Here is an 18,806-nt window from a genome sequence, read left to right as displayed (position 1 = left end):
CCCTCCCACCCACTTCCTCCTGGATGGACCGGTTTGGGACGGTCCGGTCTCCGCGCAGCGTGGGTCTGTGCCGTGGCGGCGCGTGTCTGCAGACGCATGTTGGATCCTCGCAGGGCGACAGATGAGGCCTTGAACGCAACGATCCTCTTAACCATTTACGCACCGGACTATGCGACGTGTGATGTTTTGACAGAGCAGGCGGGGAGCGTCGGTGAGTCGTTAAGACGCACGGATTTGTGCTTATTTCCACGGTGTTTGTGTTCAAGCTTGAGTTCAGCAACTTTAGAGACGATTGTATGAGTTCATAACAGATGAAAGTGCGACTGAGGTGGCTTCGCATTCACTGTGGGGTGTTTTAAGATCCATGGGTGCAATAGTGAGGACATGCATGTTGAGTGAAAAAGTTTAAAGTCGCCTGCAGAAAGGATCCACCTTCTCAGACTTGTTATGTTGGACTGCTTGGGGTTAGTTGACACCTGTCTCTCTAAAAGTCAAGCTTAAGTTTATTTATTTATTGTTCAATTTACAGACTATTACTGTAGAAGTGCTCAGTTCCAGCTGTGCATGTGGATAAGTTTGCACATCTGGAGTCTGTAGTTTCCTCTCACTTCTTCTCTGCCAAACTTATGTTAAGTTTTAATGGGGACCCTGCCAGAACAGTAAATCCTGGATTTAATTTAAATCCGGGCTCTTCTTTGGCTGCTCCTGGACCAGAACTGTGTAGCTTTGACTTTATGTTTGGTGTCTTTGTCCTGCAGGGAAATAAATCTTATCCTGGGCCCTGGTTGGCTTGCAGACTGCAGCAGTCTTTATTTATGCTGCATTTATTTTGACGTCTTACTATGTAAGGGTATTAGGGCCTGACATGAGACATATATTTATTTTATTCTGCAAAAGTATTTTGACTTTATTCTCAACATTTCAACTTTATTCTTGAAATGCAAAGTGAATCTCTTATTCTTGGCCCTAAAATTCATCCATACTCGCCTCATCAAGCCTGTCAGGTGCTCATGGTGATATGAGGTGTTATGTTGGTAACGTTTTATGCTGCTGTTAGTGTGATTGAAGCTCCTCACACTTTGAGATTTGTCATCATAGATGTGGTGAATCCTTATTTGTTAATGTTAACATTACTTTGTTTTCCCTTGAAAAGAAAGTCAAAGTAATATTTTTTCAGTGGATGAAAAATTAGAAATGAAGCTATGAGTTGAACATCACATAAAGGTGTTCACACATTACAGCCCATCCTGCAGCAGATCAGTGGTTAACACCACTAGAGCACATTGCGCAGTGTTGTGTCAATAAATTCGTCAATGGAGTCGTCACAGGTTAGTGTGTTGTGAGGCTCAAATGGTTAAAGTCCTGCAGGTCGGACATGTTGGAGCATCAAATACAGTCAATGCTGTCAAGTTAAAACTACACGTTACACTAAACTCAGCCAATGACCCAAGGAAACATGAGAAACGACGAGGGTAAACTTCAGTGAATTCTCTTCTGAATAATCCCAGATGCTGTTCAATAAGTTTATTACTACAGCAGGGATCTTTCTCTCCTTTACACAGCTCATTATCTACCAGCTAGCTGAAGATGATCCCTGCTGGATATTAATTATCCTAATCATGTTTCTCTGTTGAGCATAATACAAACACATTACACCTCTTGAGGAAGATTATTAACTCGTGTGAGAAACAAATGAATGACTGACTTCCTTTTTCCCGCTTTTCCCTCCTATTTTTGCTCCAGAAGTCATAAAACTGAATCCTTTCGAGTCCTTGACTGAGATTGAAGTCGCAACGTCTTTGCTGACGAGACAGAATTGACGACTTCTAAGATAAGAAAGCTTCAGGAAGTAAAGCACCTGTTGGAAATATGTTAAATAAAGAGATCTCTCTTTGTTTGTCTCTGTAGTTGTTGCACTTCTGACAGAATGAAGACGAAAGAGGCGACGATTATAAACCAGGACCTGGAGGACGAGATGGTAAATATCGCTCTGTGCTACTTTCCCCACGTCCTTGTTTTTTTTCTATTGAAAAGTGGAAACTGTTATTATGTAAGAGAACAGTTTGGTGTTTTTTCAGTCACAGATTTGTAGTGTCATAATAGTTTATTGTCTTTTAAGTATATAAGCCATATTGTCCAAATATGGAGCGTAAATTGATTCAGATTGTGGAGCCACAGAATGTCACAATGTTAATAGCAGTAGTTTTGGGAAATAAGTGTGTTCACTTTCATGCTGAGAGTTAGAAACCATTGATATCATGTCTGCCTGTTTAATGCCATTAACCGGTTAACTTAGCAGAAAGACCTTAAACAGTGGAAATAGCTAACCTGGCTCAGTCCAAAGGTGACAAACTCCGCCTGCCAGCTCCTCTTAAATTCACTAATTGTTGGTAGTTGCAGTTTTGTGACCTTTGGACAGAGTCTAGCCAAACAGGCTGCTGGCTGTTGCGTCATATTCATTGTATGGACATGAGAGTGTTGATCTTTTCATCTAACTCTAACTATTTCTTGAAACGGCCGAGTTTTCACTTTCATTTAACCCACTAAATGTGAATTAACTTATTTATGGCAGCAGAATGTGTTATCTTGAAAGAATGAGGCAGGTCATGTTGAGTGTTTTTCTTATCGTCAAGAAATCCCATGAAAAGAACAAAATCAACACTGAACTGATTCACCAAACAACACTTCAAACACTGAACTCTGGATAACATGAGCCTTCATTACAGTGAACATGGGCATTGTCCTGTTGCTCTAATATTCACTAAAGCACCAATGTGTGTATTAATCCACTGCTGAAAGTAGTCCCCAACAAATTAACTGTTTACTCCCATTTGTGTGACATCTGTAATAGCTTCAGTGCCACGGTGTCACATTCTGACGTGTCACAGAAGGACAATCCCAGGAGTGGATCATTTAAAGGAATGATGGCTGCATGTCATTTAGCTGCTTCAGTTTCAGGGTGCTCTTATTTGGCGTTCTGGCTCCCCGCCACGCTGCCACAGCTTACCGGGACACTTGAATGCAGCAGAGCTTTTCCTGCTGTGAAGAGTCACACCGGCTATGAAGACATGGACAAAAGGCATCATTGGTTTTCCATGAGTTTTCCACGACAGCCTGAAGAACTTTTGTTTCATTTTTTGGAAAAAGGGCTAATTGTCCCACTTCACACGACCTCCAAACAAAAGCCTTGTCACTGTTACATTACAAACCCCTTTTATATCCTGTATACTACCAGCTGACTTCACCAACAGCCACAGAGCGTGCATTCACATGAGTGTCGTCCCGTGCAGGAGGTGTGGGGGTACCAGCCCTGTCTGTGGAAGATGGTCCTGGTGGGTGTGGGTGCCGTGTGCTCGGGGGGTCTCCTGCTGCTGCTGCTCTACTGGCTGCCTGAGTGGGGCGTCAAGGGCACCTGCACACCCACCCCGCTGAGGGACGCTCACACACTGCTGCTCAGGACCACGGTAGGAAAAAGGAACACATTAAGAACTTCTTCAGCTTTGTTTTCAATCCAAATGTTCCCTGGTTTGTTGTTCTCATACAATCAGATTCATAGATAGTAGATCTTGCTGTGTAAATATTATATATGTGTGAGTCTATTTCTTATCTTACAGAAGTCGTAAGTTGTGCTGCTGCTGTTCACTTGTTTCATCCTCTGGCTCACATGCTGTATTGTACTGTGTCTTTTTTTATCAGGGACAGATTTAATTCTTAACATTGTTCTCACAGGATGAGTTCAGGCAGTGGTTTCGAGCCAAAGTGCACGTGATGTCGGCTCCGGGGAGGAAACCCTTCGACAGCTTGGACCTGCAGTCCACGGCTCAGCTGCCGAATGGAGACGGAGATCGTGGCATCAGCGCTGCGCACGAGGAGCATCATGGGAAGTTTGCTCACAAGCAGCATGCTAAGGTGGGAAAGTGTTTTCTGATTTTTTTCCACTGATTGTTGCTCATCTTCAAGTTTAAAGTCTTGATCAGTGATTAACTGATCACCTCCTCTGCCTCTGCTTCCCCTCTTAGATCCTCTGCTTCACCCACCACAGCACTAAATACTACTGGAATGATGTGATGGAGACATTTGAACTGTATAAGTAAGAATCCCACTGGAAAACAGTGTGCTGTTTGGACATGTTTTATTTATTTATTTATTTTTTATTTTATTTTTATTTTATTTCGATTTGTATAACTTGTGCAAAAGGGTAAACAGTTTGCCATATGTTGCAGTACAGTATACATTTCTAAATAACATAATACTAAGCACAAAAAAGGGAATAAAATAATAATAAAAAAATAAATAAATAATAAAATAAAATAAAATTATGTATACATACACGCACGCACACACATACATACTTTAACGCATGTATACACACACTTATACACGTGTGTTTGGACATATTTTAATATTTCTCTACTCAGTAAACTACACGTCTCTTGATGAGTGGTTGGCACATTATACATCACACACATCTGTTGTCCTGCACAGTAGAAATGAATGTGTGTGACTTTTCTAGAGGCTTGGAGGATGTGAAGGTGAGCTGTGTAAGCGTGCACTCTGACTACAGCTCCGGACTCTCTAAAACACTGCAGGACTACAGGTACACACAAGCAGACAGACTGTTCTCTTACATCATTAGGGAACAGAATCATTTAAAACTTTCACTCTTTTTTTTATCAGGTTGTTGTTTTTCGGGGAGAATGAGATTGCTGTAAGGGTGCCCTCTCTATTCAAGCTCCTTATAAAGGAGGTGAGTTTAGAGCTCTGTGCCAAACATCACGTCTGACTCATACCAGTAATAACATCATCAATGCTCCCTTTAACAAATCACATTGGTTCCTTCTCTTCCTCCGTCAGGTCTTGAATCCTTTCTACATCTTCCAGCTCTTCAGTGTTATTCTGTGGAGTGCTGAGGACTACTACTATTATGCCACAGCCATAGTTTTAATGTCTGTCATTTCAATAGCTACCTCTCTGTATACCATTAAAAAGGTGAGTCGTGTTGGACACGAGGAAAACTCAGCATCTTGTCCATCTGTGTGTTATTGCGCGTTCTCCTTTATTTTTCCGACTTTCTGACACAGCATTTCTCTAATTCCAGCAATATGTGATGCTGCATGACATGGTGTCAGCGCACAGCGTGGTCCGTGTTTCAGTGTGCAGAGGAAATAAAGGCATGTTATATTAGTTACCTGCATCATGACTCATCGTGTTTTTGGTGATATTGTACAGAGTTATAGTGAAAACATAACTATCATTAGTTTGACTGTATGTGTAGAATTAATGTGCATGACTCCTGTTACTAAACTGCTCCCCTTTATTACTGCATAGCACATGAATGACATTATTTACCTCTAACAGCGTCCTCATGATTGAGAGTCTCACTTTCAGTGTTTTCTTCCCTAATGCTGCTCCCGCAGAAGACGTCGATCAGGCCATGTCCACAGAGCTCGTGCCCGGCGATGTCATCATTATTCCAACCAACGGGATGATCATGCCGTGCGACGCCGTGCTCATCAGTGGAACCTGCATCGTAAACGAGAGCATGCTGACAGGTAGTTTCAAAATGTTTACACAATGTGCTCTTCTGAGCTTTGACACTGGAGTTTTACAGTCAAATGTTCTGGGAAAAGCTTGTAATAAGATTTTTTTTTTCTCAAAACTACTATTTCCAAGTAGAAAGACACCCACCATGACTTTCACCACTATTTTGTAAAGGTTGTGCTGTTACCTGACACCATCACAGTGATATCCAACTGATGTGTCTTAGTAATTCTACCACTACTGCTAATAACAATGAATATGTGTCACAAATAATAACCCAACACACTGAACTATGGTTGTTAAATATCTGTCTCTATGTGCTATCAAAATGGAAACCATCCATAAAAAACAAACTGAACAGAGCGTCGGTTGTTTCACACAGAATTAAACCAAAACTGTGAAATTCATAACAAGAGCATTTTGTTACATACTGGCTACCAAACAGGTGCAATGTTGTATAGAGGTTTGTTAGTTGAATTAATTGTCAACATTAATATCCAGCTTATCTGTTTGGTGTCATATTTTGCAATATATTAGTTTATTCAGTGTTTCACACCAGTGAACAACACTGCAGCTATTGTTCTGTGTGAGGTGTGGTTTTTTTATTAGTCTGTCCATCCTCAGGAGAGAGCGTGCCGGTTACCAAGACAAGTCTGCCCAGCTCCGGCGAGGAGGCAGCCAGGAGCTACAACATGGAGGAGCACAAGAGACACACCTTATTCTGTGGAACACATGTTATCCAGACCCGCTTCTACGCCGGTGAACTGGTGAAGGCTGTTGTGGTCAGAACAGGTGATGGAAAAGAGCTTTGTAGTGCGCAGACTGATCACCCTCAGGGATCAGGCATATTCAGCCTCACCAAGAGGAGGCAAAGAAAATAAAAATAATCAAATATCATCACCTATGTGTTCCTGCAGGCTTCAGTACAGAGAAAGGACAACTCGTGCGCTCCATCCTCTACCCCAAACCCACAGACTTCAAGCTGTACCGAGATGCATACCTGTTCCTGCTGTGTCTGGTGGGAGTGGCAGGGATCGGCTTCATCTACACCATCGTCCTCAGTATCATGAACAAGGTATCGCTGCTTTTTTTTTCCTTCTGGCACATGAAAGAAGAAGCTCAGATTTAAAGTCTCCTGCTGATGTACAGGACTGATTTTAGGAGTTTATTATGTTTCTTTAATTCATCTCTCTGCTGGATGTCAGTTGTCGATGGTTCATTCACTATCTCGTCCAGGTTCCAGCTAAAACCATCATCATTGAATCTCTAGACATCGTCACCATCACTGTGCCCCCGGCCTTACCGGCGGCCATGACAGCTGGTATCGTGTATGCGCAGCAGCGTCTCAAGCGGGTCGGCATCTTCTGCATCAGTCCTCAGAGGATCAACATATGCGGTCAACTTAACCTGGTTTGCTTTGACAAGGTAGTTTAAACCACAGCTGTCAATTCTTGCAGTGTGATTTTCTTTTCTTGGTAAGAATTCATGAAATGCAGTTTATATAGTTTGAGGGTCATTTCTAGGATTCACACTTGACTTAGACTGAATGAAATCCTCAGTCAGAATGCATGCAAATTTGTTGTGCAGCATCCAAACCCAATTCAGCTTGTACTTCATGGCTTTTTATCGCTGTCAAAACCACAAATTAAAATGAATCAGGGTGCCCTTGAGGAACACGTATGGAATTATGTAGTTAACAAAAAAGTGTTAAACAAACCAGAATATGTTTTATATTTTAGATTCTTTAAAGTCGCCACCTTCTGCTTCGCTGACAGCTTTGCACACTCTTGGCGTTCTCTCAGTCAGCTTCTGTACAACGAATATCTCTATTTGAACACTGCTTTGATTCATATTATGACAAGAACAACTCAGCTAAGTAAAGAGAAGCAACAGTCCATCACTATCACTAACCCTGACCCTAACCCTAAGTCAGTCAATCCAGTGAGTTTCTAAAATGTATCATCAAGTGCAGGCGTGAAAACCATCAAACGCTCTAATGAAACTGGTCCAAGAGTTCATTAGAGTTCCCAGCCTCAGAAACAGCACCTCAGATTAGAGCCACATAAATGCTTCACAGAGTTCAAGCAGCAGACACATCCCAGCATCAACAGTTCAGAGGAGACCAAGTGAGTCGGGCTTTCACGGTCGAATTGCTGCGAAGAAGTCACTACTGGGGAAGAACAAGAAGAAGAAGAGAACTGCTTGTGCCAAGAAACACAAGGAACGGACATTAGAGCAGTGGAAATCTGTCAAAGCTGCCGTCAAAGCAAGAGGATGTTTACTACATAATTCCATAATCCTTGATAGTGTTGATGTCTTCAATATTAATCTACAATGTAGAAAATAATGAATGATGGAGAAACAAACGCGTGTGTGTGTCCAAACGTTTGACTGGTTCTGTGTGTTAACGCTACAGTGGATGGTGTGTTTATACCGTTTTATTATTGATTGTTCTTACATGATAGTAAACCGGATATCTCATGGTTTTGGGCTGTTAACTGATACTGAAAACAACAATTAGTTGCAGCCATGAATCAAAGTTTGCTTCTTCCAAATCACCTTCATAGCTGAAACTGATTGTTGCCTGAAGCGTTTTTGAAGTGTTTCTTTCATAGTGTAGACGCAGTGATTCCTGTGAACAGATATTGAAGCTCATGGTTGTTTTAAGTTATATTCATATGCTTCTCAGAAAGTGTGTGTGCATGTTGCTGCATGAACGGATGATGACTGAGCTCTCTTGAACGCTGGTGTAGATTAAGAAAAGAGGTTAAGGAAGTTCATCAAGTGATTTATATGAGTGAGACCACATTTCTGGCCATCTGTGAATTTTCAGCTAACTTTCCTGCTCTGAGGCTTGATTCAATTTGTCCTAAAACTTTATGTGCATTGTTAACTATCTGTGTTTCTCCCCCCCGTCAGACTGGTACTCTGACTGAGGACGGTTTGGACCTGTGGGGTATTCAGAGAGCTGAGGATGGCAGGTAAGAGATCCTGAGAGGATTTGGGTTTGTTGGTCTTTTCACAAACGCATCTGTGCAAAACAGAATTGCAGAATTATATCACTCTTTAATTTATCATGATAAATACAGCTTCTTGTATTCTCAGGACATTTATGTAAGGGACAATGGGCAGTGACGTGAATCATCCTGCTCGCTCTACATTATCCCACTTATTGCACAGCCTCCTACTAACGTAATCAATAATTTCACATAAAACATAAGATTTTAAATGATTCGATTTATTACTTCCATTATTTTATTTGGCCACTCACCACGCAGAACTACTTTATGGTAGCGTTGGATTTCTGTATGATTTCTGTGATCATTCGTCAGTATTTAACTCGTTAGATTATCCCCAAAACAGATAATCAGGTCTTGCTATTTTATCTATGAAAATGTCCACACCTGAGAGACGAGAAAGAAAACCAAAGATGCCTATTTTCAGCCAGGCAAATCTTTCTAGAACTCAGCGGAAAGAAATGCTCAGCGGCCTAAAAGCAAAATCAAATGAGTTCGTTCGCTTAAATCAGTTAGCGAGCATCCTGTTTTTAACATTTCCCACTCGATGTTTCGATCCTTATCTCACTGGAAGTAGGATTGTACATATTATATGACCTTGTTTTTAATGCAGCATTAAACACAGTGTCATTATTGTATGTAATTTTCTCCTGTCATGGTCACAAACAGACAGCTGTTGTGCTTTCTTTCCGTTACAGCTTTTCTCCTCCAGAGTCTGATGCGGCTGAAGAGAGTCTGGTCAACACTGGGTTCGTGGTCGGCATGGCGACCTGCCACTCGCTGACCAAGATAGAGGGCGAGCTCTCCGGAGACCCTTTAGACCTCAAGATGTTCAGCGCTACGGGCTGGGTAAGCAATGATATTCAGTGTTTACACCCAGCGCGCTTAGTCACTGGCATCGCAACGGGCACGGTTACCAGGCCGCTCATGAATTATGCAGCACTGTGCTTGCCGCCTTGGCACAGCGAGTTCTTCTTTGCTAAAGTAAGTCTGGTACCATGGATACTCCAGCATGAACAGCAGAAAATGTCTCTTACTGTCAAGGGGAAGCCAGGACTAAAGTTGTTTTTTTTCACACCAGGCTTAGTGTAACGGAGTGTTTATTATATGATTTTATTCTCGTTTAGGTCCTCGAGGAGCCCACAGAGGAAGAGACTGCGCTCCACAATCCCATAATGCCCACAGTCGTGCGACCACCAAAGCACACCGTCCCTGAAGCCAATCAGAACAACCCACTGACTCAGAACATGGTACAGCGACTCTGTACATTTGTTTATGAGCACATTTGTAAGTTCCTGCCTGATCTCATCATTCAATCCATCTTTTTTTGTAGGAGCTGTCGGAATTAACAGTAAGTTGTCCTTCTTTTTTTTTAAGAACACTTCATAATTCACAATAGTTTGACCTTATTCACTTACTTGCTGAGATTTACAGGGGAAGATTGAAACCAGTAACAGCTAGCCTGGCTCTGTCTACAGGCAGCAAAATCTGCCCTCCAGCACCTCAAAGCTTACTAATTTAACATGATATATCTTGTTTGTTTAATCTGTGCAAAAATCTGTACAGGTGTGTAAATAAGACAAGTTGTTTTAGGAGAGTTATGTGCAGGAACAGTGACTTCCTGGTTCTGGTTGGTACATTTTATTATTGTTCATCAGAGCCATGATAGCTGTTCACAACCTCTGTGCTGAGCTAAACTAACCATCTCCTGCCTACATACTCCCAAAATGTCAAACACCCAGAAATCCAAACTGATTTGACGGTCTTTGCCCCACTGAACATGTTTACACCACGTTTGTCTTTTGCTCTTCAGTCCTGTGAGATTGGCATCGTGCGTCAGTTCCCCTTCTCCTCAGCCTTGCAGAGGATGAGTGTGGTGGTCCGGAGGTTGGGGGAAAAACACATGGACGCTTACTTGAAAGGAGCACCGGAGGTTGTAGCCAGCCTCTGCAAGCAGCACACAGGTCTGATACTTTGATATGTTCACGGTTTGGGTGGATATTTCCTTTATTAATAATAAGAATAATAATCAGTGTAGTTGACAATCAAGTTAAACAAAATCTTCCTGTCTTCAAGTACAGCATCGATATCTCTTCCCTGCCTATTAAACAAATACTCCTCTTTTCAGTCCCACAGAGTTTCACAGAGACTCTGGAAACATACACCAGGCAGGGCTTCAGGGTTATTGCCCTGGCACATCAACAGCTAGAGTCCAAACTCTCCTGGCACAAAGTCCAGAGCCTTAGCAGGTACCTCTCCCTCCACAGATAACACCGTCCACAGTACACACAGCAACTGATCAGGAAATTACAGAGATATCACAGCATAAAAAACAGGAACTCTGTTTCTCTAAATATTTACAGTGTAGCTACAGCAGAGCAGAAAATGTTCCAGTCAACTAGAACGGGAGTAAATATCAGGATTTGGCATCAGTGACCCCACAATCAGACTGTCAACCTGCAGGGACAAATCCATCATAGAAAAAGCATTAGAAACCTCGGTTTTTCCACCAGCAGTAGCCCCCATGATGCAACACAGTCACAAGATATGGTGCAATTTAGGTCAAAGGGTGCAGCTGTAACCAGGAAGTGGCCCCAGTATTAATGATCTGTTTATTATTTTCCTGGATTTACAGGCCCACATGAGCATTTGACTGAAAGCAACAAATTAGATGGTAGATGTTTACAACATTTTTGACAAGTGTAGGAAATCATTAACCAACATGTAAGTGGAGAAGGCAGTTTAGCAGGAAGGTGGGATGTCAAAAAACTAATTACAAGTCTGATGACTAAATCACAGATGTATGATGTCTAATAATAGCAAATCAAAAGGGAAGTCTGTGCTCTCTGATTCTCTGAGATCTGGTTCTGTAAAATGACTCGAATCATGAGTTTTGTCAGTATTAATGATAAACTGTGTTTGAATTGTGAAATGTGTGTTTTTTTGTTGCTTTCAGGGACCTGATTGAAACCAACATGGAGTTCCTTGGTTTGATCATCATGCAGAACAAAATAAAAGAGGAGACTGCAGGGGTTTTGCGTGAATTGCGCCAAGCTAATATTCGCTCTTTGATGGTCACAGGTGAACCAGTGTAACAACACTGCTGACTTACTTCTCTTGTGTTCGTGTTGTGTCTTTATTGCTCTGACGCCTGCGTATCCTCCGGTAGGGGACAACATGCTAACAGCGATATCAGTGGCTCGGGATTGTGGGATGATCCGTGCGCATGAGAAGGTCATCATAGCAGATGCTGTGCCTCCTAAGGATTCCCACCCTGCCAGCATCACGTGGCAGTACACCGAAACCCCCCCTCAGGCCAGCAAGGACAATGAGGTGAGACAGAGAATAAACAATATCCACCTGCACTCACAGGTACCCTGAGCACATCATATTGTAGGGGCAGAGACTGTCAGCCTGGGAAAGTCAAAACGGTTTTCACTTATCATGATGAATGGCTTTTTCTTTCCACGGCCGACCCTCTCTGGTGTTCTCATTCCTGCTCAACCACTCTACTATTAATTTATACACCTGCATGTTCAGGCATATCTTGGCAGCTTGTCTGTGCCTCATGCTCCTATAGAATTGTTCTCAGATATCTAAAGTAGAGCAATAAACACTGCACAGGTTGTTGAAGCCACAAACATGCTTTGTGTCAAGTCTCTTAAGGTGTTCATTATTGCAGAGCTTGTTTCTAGTTACTACATGTGTCAGAGCACAGGATGATAAAAACTACATTTGTCAGAGTAAATCTACCACAAGTGATGCAAGGTAATCCAGATCGGTAGTCCTCTGGTGTCCTAGTGTTGACCGACTCATCCTCTGTCCGTCAGACTGTGGAGATAAACCTGGAGGAGGGGGTGTATGACAAGCAGGTCGCTCAGCAGGAACAGAACTATCACTTCGCAGTGAGCGGCAGAGCCTTCGCCGTCATCACTGAGCACTTCCCTGAACTCGTCCAAAAGGTACAGACTCAACCTTGGACACATACACATCTCCATACTAAATATGGAGATAAATGATCATTTCCCTTCAGAGCTTGTGTGAAGACTGTTTTACTAATGAATAGGTGGATGTAAAGTTGGGAGTCATGTCATTTTGTGTCATTCTTTGTCTCTCCACACGGGGGCGGCGCAGCTCGCGCTCAGAGCCACAGTGTTTGCCCGCATGGCTCCGGACCAGAAGACCCAGCTGGTGGAAGTCCTGCAAAGCATCGAGTGAGTCTTTCATTTGATCGTGGCTTCAGTTTAATCTGACGAGCTCAACTTCCGTCTGCTGGAGATCATCGACAGCATCAACAATCATGTGGTTTTATAGATCCATCACTTCCGTCACTTTCACTGTCTGTGTTTGCCTTCCAGCTACACTGTTGGGATGTGTGGCGACGGCGCTAATGACTGTGGAGTAAGTGTGGATTATATTCACTTAAAAATAGATGAATGATACATGATGTGCTCCTTCAGAGTAACTAATATCTAAAATGTAAAATATTTCCTCTTGAAATACAGAGGAGAAAAAGTCTCTGACTACCTGACTCGAGCTGTTGCACATGAACCCTTTAACTAATCAAGCCCTCTGTCTGTCTCTGTCTGTCTCAGGCTCTGAAGAGAGCTCACAGTGGGATCTCTCTGTCTGAACTGGAGGCTTCTGTGGCTTCTCCCTTCACCTCCTCCACCGCAAACATCTCCTGCGTCCCCAATCTTATCAGGTAGAAACTCACTCCGAAAGGTCTTTCATGAGTTTCAGGAACATCATCCAGAATAGAGAATTTATATATATATATATATATATATATATATATATATATATATAAATATTGAGCTCTCTCATTCTGACTGTCTCTATTAACTGTCTCACCTTTTGAAGGGAGGGCCGAGCCGCCCTCATAACATCATTCTGCGTGTTCAAGTTCATGGCTCTCTACAGCATCATCCAGTACCTCAGTGTCACGCTGCTCTACTCGGTAAATCAGCTCTTCATCCTTATCAGGGATTCTACAATGCTGCACAATTTCTTTTAGCACCTGTCGAGAAATAACACTGTGTTATTTGATTTACCTTGACTTAAAGTGGGTAACATTTGAAAACGTGTGTTTCGGTGTGACAATTTATTTTTTCCTCTTTGAGAACTGAACATGTCGACATGTTATCGAAGGTCCAGCATTCGTCAGCTCGCAAGTTTGGTGTCATGGAGTTAGAAACACTAGTAAGGTGCCCACATGAGATACAGAGGGTGGAAAGCAGGACAGATGTGAGGAGCAAGCACAAGCAAAGTTTGGACTTCAAAAAGCCGCGGGGGTTTCCACCCATCGGCTGTGAAACAAAGGCAGCAACCACAAAGTGACAATGTTTTGTTCTGAAAGTGTGAGTGACGGCTCTGAGTAAAATGCATCAGCTGTGACATGGTGGGATCACATTCATGTACATTCGGGCTAAAGTCTTGTAAATGTAGGGATTGTTGGTCCGTCCCTCTACTGCTGAGTGACTCCTCTGATGTTGTAGATTCTCAGCAACTTGGGAGACTTCCAGTTCCTCTTTATCGACATCGCCATCATCCTCGTCATTGCCTTCACAAGTGAGTGGCATGAAGAAAAGCCCCCAAAATGTTTTAAACCAATGTCTGAGTTAATGGATTAGACAAAAGCAATCAAATGTATTGACTCTGTGGTTCGTTTCTGCCCTCAGTGAGTCTGAACCCGGCGTGGAAAGAGCTGGTGAGGCGCCGCCCGCCGTCCGGTCTGATCTCCGGCCCGCTGCTCTGCTCAGTTCTGACCCAGATCCTCACCTGCCTGGTCTTCCAGGTCCTGGCGTTCCTCTTAGTGCGACAGCAGAGCTGGTATGAGACATGGACGCCTCAGTCAGAGTGAGTAACATAGATATACGTGTACTAGTAAATATATGTAAATACTTCTACATATGCTCTTTTGTCTGGGCCTGTCCCGGCTGAATAAAACAATGGGTACACATTAATGCTCGCTGCACACGCCATCCTGGCTCCAAAGCTTTGGACTACGAACTGCGTCTCCGACGTTTACACATTTACAGTCCCCCCCCCACCACCAGTCTTTTTGTTGAGTTTTCAGAGTACAGTCAGTCCAGGACAAGCATTACAGAACAAAACAGATCTTTTTCTGAACATCTGCAAACATTCTTCCCTTCACCCCCCCTCCCTCGCCCGGCTCAGGTCATTAAAAACCCACTGAATGAGTGATTGAATGAGTGACTGAAATGATAAGATCAAGAGAAGATTAAGAGAAGAACAAAAACACCAACCAATTTATACAGTAACACATTTTATAAAAGATAAAAAGGAGAAAAACAACAGCACAGAGTGCAAAAAAAGCCTGAAAACATTTTAGAAATGTTTAAACTTTGGGCTTATTTTTTTCAGAGGTTCGTATTAACTGTCTGCCTCGCTGCTCTCTTCCCCTGTAGCGCCTGTAATGTTTCCAGCTCCGGTCTCTCGCACAGCCTGAACGCGACAACCCCTCACGACCACAAAAACATCAGGAACTACGAGAACACCACCCTCTTCTACGTCTCCTCCTTCCAGTATTTGGCTGTAGCCATCATTTTCTCCAAGGGAAAGCCCTTCAGACAGCCAAGCTACAAGAACTGTAAGGCCCATCTATTACTGATGCAGCTCTGATTGATCGTCAGAGGAGTGTGTGTGTGTGAAAAGAGATTATTGTCAGCACGGAACGAGTTTAAACTTATATACAGTGCTGAAATTCGAGTTTTCACGTTTGTATTTTTAAACACAGAAAATTAGATAACAAGTTGATGGGAAAGTAAATGTGATTCGTATAAACTTTAACTGTAATTTTAAATCAGACAATTTCTTTCTTTTCCTAAATGCATCCAATCCCTCTCTAAGTCCAGTTTTTTTCATCTGACACGTCATTTGACATACAAATATATATAATTACAATCTTCCCATATATATGTGTGTGATGTGCTTGCAAGTCAAAAATAACCATTTAATCTGGTGTCTGTGAATCTCTGTGTTTTTACCTCCGCAGGGCCGTTCATGCTGTCCTGCATTGCTCTGTACACGTTCCTCCTCCTCATCATGCTGTACCCTGTCCCCGCCATCGACAGCTTCCTGGAGGTAAAGTTAGTTTTCCCCTTTTTTCCGGATGCTGCTCAGAAAGATAGAATTAGATTATAATAGACTGATAGAAAACAGAAAAGATGCTGCATTTCAAAGACGAGTCAACAGGTTTAACAGTGGCAGGGAAGCTGCATGACACTGATGGAAACTGTGTGTGTTGGTGTGTGTGTGTGTGTGTGTGTGTGTTTGGCGTTGCATTCAGTACTTTTCCTGCTGCTCTGCCTCCACTCAGATCGTGTGTGTTCCCCATGACTGGCGCGTTACACTGGTCATCATTGTCGTAGTGAATGCGGCTGTGTCTTTCATGCTGGAGGTACGCTTTAGAGACATCGCACCCTACGGGCTCCCTGTGACTGATCTCCTCTTTAAATTAAAAAACCCTGTGATTTGCATGCATTGATTTTTTTTAGTCAGTGCTCAGTAGTGGATCACTACCTAATGAATGAAATCCCTGATTTTTTAAAAATTTCCATGTGAGTTGTTTTTCTGTGCGTTTCTGTGGCTCTAACCTAATCTTTATGATCAGCTGATTCTCAAGTTCCCACTGAAATCCCCCCGTAGATTTTGATCCTTGACATCATCTTGCGGAGGCTAGTTTTTGGATTCAAACGGGGGGCAAATCGCCCCACAGACCCCCCCTCTGCTGACACACCTCAGGTTGGGAAGTTTTTTGACTTTTTTTTCTCTTTGTCTCACGTTATAGAAGAAATTATGCATATTATTAACCCTCTAATTCTCTTGCTTTTATTTCTTTTTCTTTTTATTTATTTAACCTTTATTTAACGAGGTAGGTCAATTGAGAACCGGTTCTCATTTACAATGACGACCTGGCATGTTGCTTCATGTTGCCCTCTGATGACCTGTTACATGTTGTTGTTGCTGTGTAAATAATCTAATATAACTCAAAATGTGTATCATGCAATAGGTAATCTTTTATTCTACTACATTTTATTTGGATGTTTGTGTTTAGAATTGACCAAGTGGGGCTCATCTCATGAATCCATCAGCCGTCTTTTCAGGAATGTTTCACACAGTTGTAGGATTTCTTTCCAGGCAAGAGATCTTCACTAGTGCAGGAAAATTACCAAAAACATATATAAGAAAGCTCTTGATACAGTAAGTAGTGTAATAAAATTACTTTTCAAGAGCTCAAAACTGTCAAACTTTGTCAATATTTCCTGCAACTAAAGATTCTGTGCACGATCTTGCAATGTAATTTGGTCATAAAACTACAGAAAATCTGATCCTGAAGAGGCTAACTCATGCATTCAGCAGAGATCATGTGAAAGCATCCACAACACTAACTCACTAACTATTTCCTCTCTCTAACGTTCATACTTTACGTGTTCCCAGGTGGCCAATGACCGCTGGGCCTCGTCCTTCCTCTCCTGGCTGTTCTGTCGCAAAAACAAGCCGCCAAGGGTGCGCTACATGCACCTGGCCCTGGAGCTGCAGGACGACGCCGACTGGCCCCCCAAACCCTCCACTGTCACCTCCGCCAGCGACCCACCGCCCCACATCTCTGGCCACCTCTGACATCAACCAGCAAGCTACTGCACAGACTAAACCTAAAGAATCACCAACAGGTCTTTTTGTTGACGTAGCTTGAGGTGAGCTCAGAGATGTGACGGATGCTCCGATGATGTTTGTAGGATGTGGAGCCTCATGAAGACACTGACACTGTGAAAGTTCTCTTTCATTTCCATTCACCTCAGAGCATAAAAACATGGGCAAAACAGCTAGCCTGCCTCTGTCCACTTACTTAACCAAAAGTGTAAAAATGACACGTTGTGGTTTTAAGAGTAGTTAAGTCTCTGCTGGTTACCTGGCAACCACGATGATAACCAGACTCCAGGCTAGCTGTTTCCAGTCACTGTGCTAAGCTAACCGGCTGCAGGCTTCACACCGACCTTGCTGACGAGAGAGTGGTATCAGTTTTCTCAGCTAACTCTCTGCAAGAAAACAAGTCAGCGTGTTTCCCAAAATGTGAAACTACTCCTTTAAGATGACTGGATGGTTATTGGCATTCAAGATGTAGGTACAACACTGGAGCGTTGAGAATGCTGTTTGAGTTTCAGATCAGTCTTTTCATTCTATTATCTGACCCAGTCTTTAAAACATCTAAACCAAGTGAGGTGTGTTATTGTTTCAGTCTGACACTGAATAAAAGACCAGATGAATCACACATGTTCACATTTAAGAATGTTTAAATATCTGTGGGTGACTCTTTCCACCTCACTATGAACCAACACACTAACATCAGCTGCTGCTAAAATTGAAAATCTTATGGATTCAAAGAAACACGAGACACTTGTGCCTTTTTGCAGTTTTATAAACATAACTGGTACTGTTGTATTTCTAAGGTAAGAAAACGTCCCATTGCTGCATTTCTGTCATAAAGCTGCTTCGGTTGAAATTCTTCCCGTGGAAGAGAGAGGCAATAAAGAGAGGCAGAAGTTTGTCTCTTTTTAGTTCGTTAAACTGTCATTTGTGTGTGTGTGTGTGTGTGTGGTCATGTGAAAGAGAGCGCAAGAGTGTGTTAGTCAATAAGAGAATCAAAATGATCCCTTTCTGTGTCCCTTGATTGCATTATAGATTCTTTGTACCGTTTTCTCAAAAATGTTTGTAAGGAAAAGTAATTACACCATTTAACATCACTAAAGTACTGTACGTTAATTAATCAAAGCAATTTAATTAATCAAAATGAATCAATTAAACACTTGCTGCTGTGACAATTTTGTAACATTTGATTGTATTGTTTGATTTTTATATAATATTTTTATGTAACTGTTTACAGGTGTATACATATTTTTCTAGTCAAGGTTTAAAAATGGAATAAATGTGAAAAAGTATGAGAATTAGTCACCTAAGTTTCCCCTTTATTACTGTAAAGACAATGTAAGGGAAAATGTCTTTGAAAACTGTATTTGTACTTATTTTCTTATTTCTACAATGTGACAAAAAATGTTTGAGTGTCTGCCAGCAAATATCCCCGTGTTTGCTCTGCAGAACTCCCATTACATTTCCCAATAAATCTGTATATTAAGCCACTCTTGCGTGCTTCGTGGGGGGCTGACCTTGGTCACACTTTTTCAGCCAAGACTTACTGATCAATTATGGGCTTTCCCAGCCTCCTCG

At 42.2% G+C, this 18,806-nt stretch overlaps 1 protein-coding gene across 1 annotated transcript; it reads left to right on the top strand.

Moving 5' to 3' along the window:
- Positions 1–1,834: 1,834 nt before the first annotated feature.
- On the top strand, positions 1,835–17,772 carry LOC139214390 (polyamine-transporting ATPase 13A3-like). Its single transcript, XM_070845233.1, has 32 exons — positions 1,835–1,978; positions 3,291–3,464; positions 3,730–3,909; positions 4,020–4,090; positions 4,514–4,597; positions 4,678–4,747; positions 4,855–4,989; positions 5,099–5,171; positions 5,421–5,552; positions 6,166–6,333; positions 6,459–6,616; positions 6,778–6,966; positions 8,461–8,522; positions 9,257–9,407; positions 9,686–9,808; positions 9,892–9,909; positions 10,372–10,522; positions 10,687–10,807; positions 11,515–11,639; positions 11,728–11,891; positions 12,389–12,520; positions 12,693–12,772; positions 12,917–12,959; positions 13,154–13,263; positions 13,422–13,518; positions 14,057–14,129; positions 14,240–14,417; positions 14,990–15,171; positions 15,577–15,665; positions 15,901–15,981; positions 16,230–16,325; positions 17,022–17,772. The coding sequence occupies exons 1-32, from the start codon at positions 1,928–1,930 to the stop codon at positions 17,202–17,204; spliced, it is 3,744 nt and encodes a 1,247-aa protein (XP_070701334.1). The 5' UTR covers positions 1,835–1,927; the 3' UTR covers positions 17,205–17,772.
- Positions 17,773–18,806: the final 1,034 nt, after the last annotated feature.

The sequence above is a fragment of the Pempheris klunzingeri genome, chromosome 15 (genome assembly GCF_042242105.1).
Source record: "Pempheris klunzingeri isolate RE-2024b chromosome 15, fPemKlu1.hap1, whole genome shotgun sequence".
Classification (NCBI taxonomy): Eukaryota; Metazoa; Chordata; class Actinopteri; order Acropomatiformes; family Pempheridae; genus Pempheris; species Pempheris klunzingeri.
This window is presented reverse-complemented; position numbering and strand designations above follow the sequence as displayed.